The 949-nt window shown below is 65.9% G+C and overlaps 1 protein-coding gene across 1 annotated transcript in view; it reads left to right on the top strand.

Moving 5' to 3' along the window:
• The window catches only part of CD40 (CD40 molecule, TNF receptor superfamily member 5), a gene marked incomplete at its 5' end in the record, with an annotated part of 3,512 nt that extends 2,820 nt beyond the window's left edge, over window positions 1-692 (top strand). The window contains 2 exons of the mRNA XM_010145150.1: window positions 212-237; window positions 615-692. Of these exons, the coding sequence (XP_010143452.1) occupies window positions 212-237; window positions 615-692 (104 nt within the window). The remainder of the gene's footprint in view (window positions 1-211; window positions 238-614) is intronic.
• Between the last annotated feature and the right edge of the window lie 257 nt (window positions 693-949).

The raw sequence follows: 949 nt of genomic DNA on the forward strand, positions 1-949 counted from the left end.
CTGTCCGCCGCCCCGGCCGGGCCAGCTCTTGGAGGAAAGCATGGGTGCCCAGGGGGTTCTCCCGGGCCCCCCCGCCAGCCTGGATGGACCCCAGCCTGGCAGCGGCAGCAGGCACAATGTGAGCTGCAGGACCTGCTGTGCAGCAGCATCAGCTCCGGCTCAGACCCCTGAGAGCTCACAGCTGCCTTCTCTTGTCCCTCTTCCCATCCAGATCCCAGGCGACAGACGGAGAAGGAGGTGAGTCTGCCCAGAGCCCTCCTCCAGCAGTGGGTTGGGTCCTTCCTGGGCACAGACCGGGATGCAGCAGCGGCAGAGAGCAAGACAACAGGAGCTGTGGCTCTGCAGGCTGGAGGGGTGGGGGCTCTCGTAGGGCTGGGACAGGACGAGGGCTGGGGCAACCTCGGGTTGGTGCTGGCTAATGCAGAGAGGTGAGGCCTCAAGATGAGGCCCTGCTCTGCACCGGAGCGTAGCAGGAGCCTGGGGAACGATGTGGCCGCAGAAGTGGAGGTCATAGCTCCCTGCCCCTGACTCCTGCCCCTGTGCAGATAGAGGCCGGGATGCCGACAGGGAACCTGGATCCCCAGGAGGCGGGGGAGGATGGCTTACCTGTGCAGGAGACCCTGCTTGGATGCCAGCCCGTGGCGCAGGAGGATGGCAAGGAGAGCCGCATCTCGGAGCAGGAGAGGCTGTGAGGGTGCAGGGCACTGCCTGCAGCAGGAACACTGACCGGAGCCAGCACCGTCTCCCCTGTACCCTCTCCAGACAGGGAGGAAATCTGGCCTCTGACTGCAAATGACCTAACGCTGCAGCAGACTGTGGCCCAACCATGACCGTGGTGGGGACACCACCGCAGCGCCTGGCCTGGGTCTGCCACAGCGGAGCGAGGCTCAGCTGCCTGCACAGGGCTGTGGAGCACAGCCTGGTGCTGTGGCAGAGCACGGCGTGACTG

Source organism: Buceros rhinoceros, unplaced genomic scaffold, assembly GCF_000710305.1.
Source record: "Buceros rhinoceros silvestris isolate BGI_N320 unplaced genomic scaffold, ASM71030v1 scaffold31271, whole genome shotgun sequence".
Classification (NCBI taxonomy): domain Eukaryota; kingdom Metazoa; phylum Chordata; class Aves; order Bucerotiformes; family Bucerotidae; genus Buceros; species Buceros rhinoceros.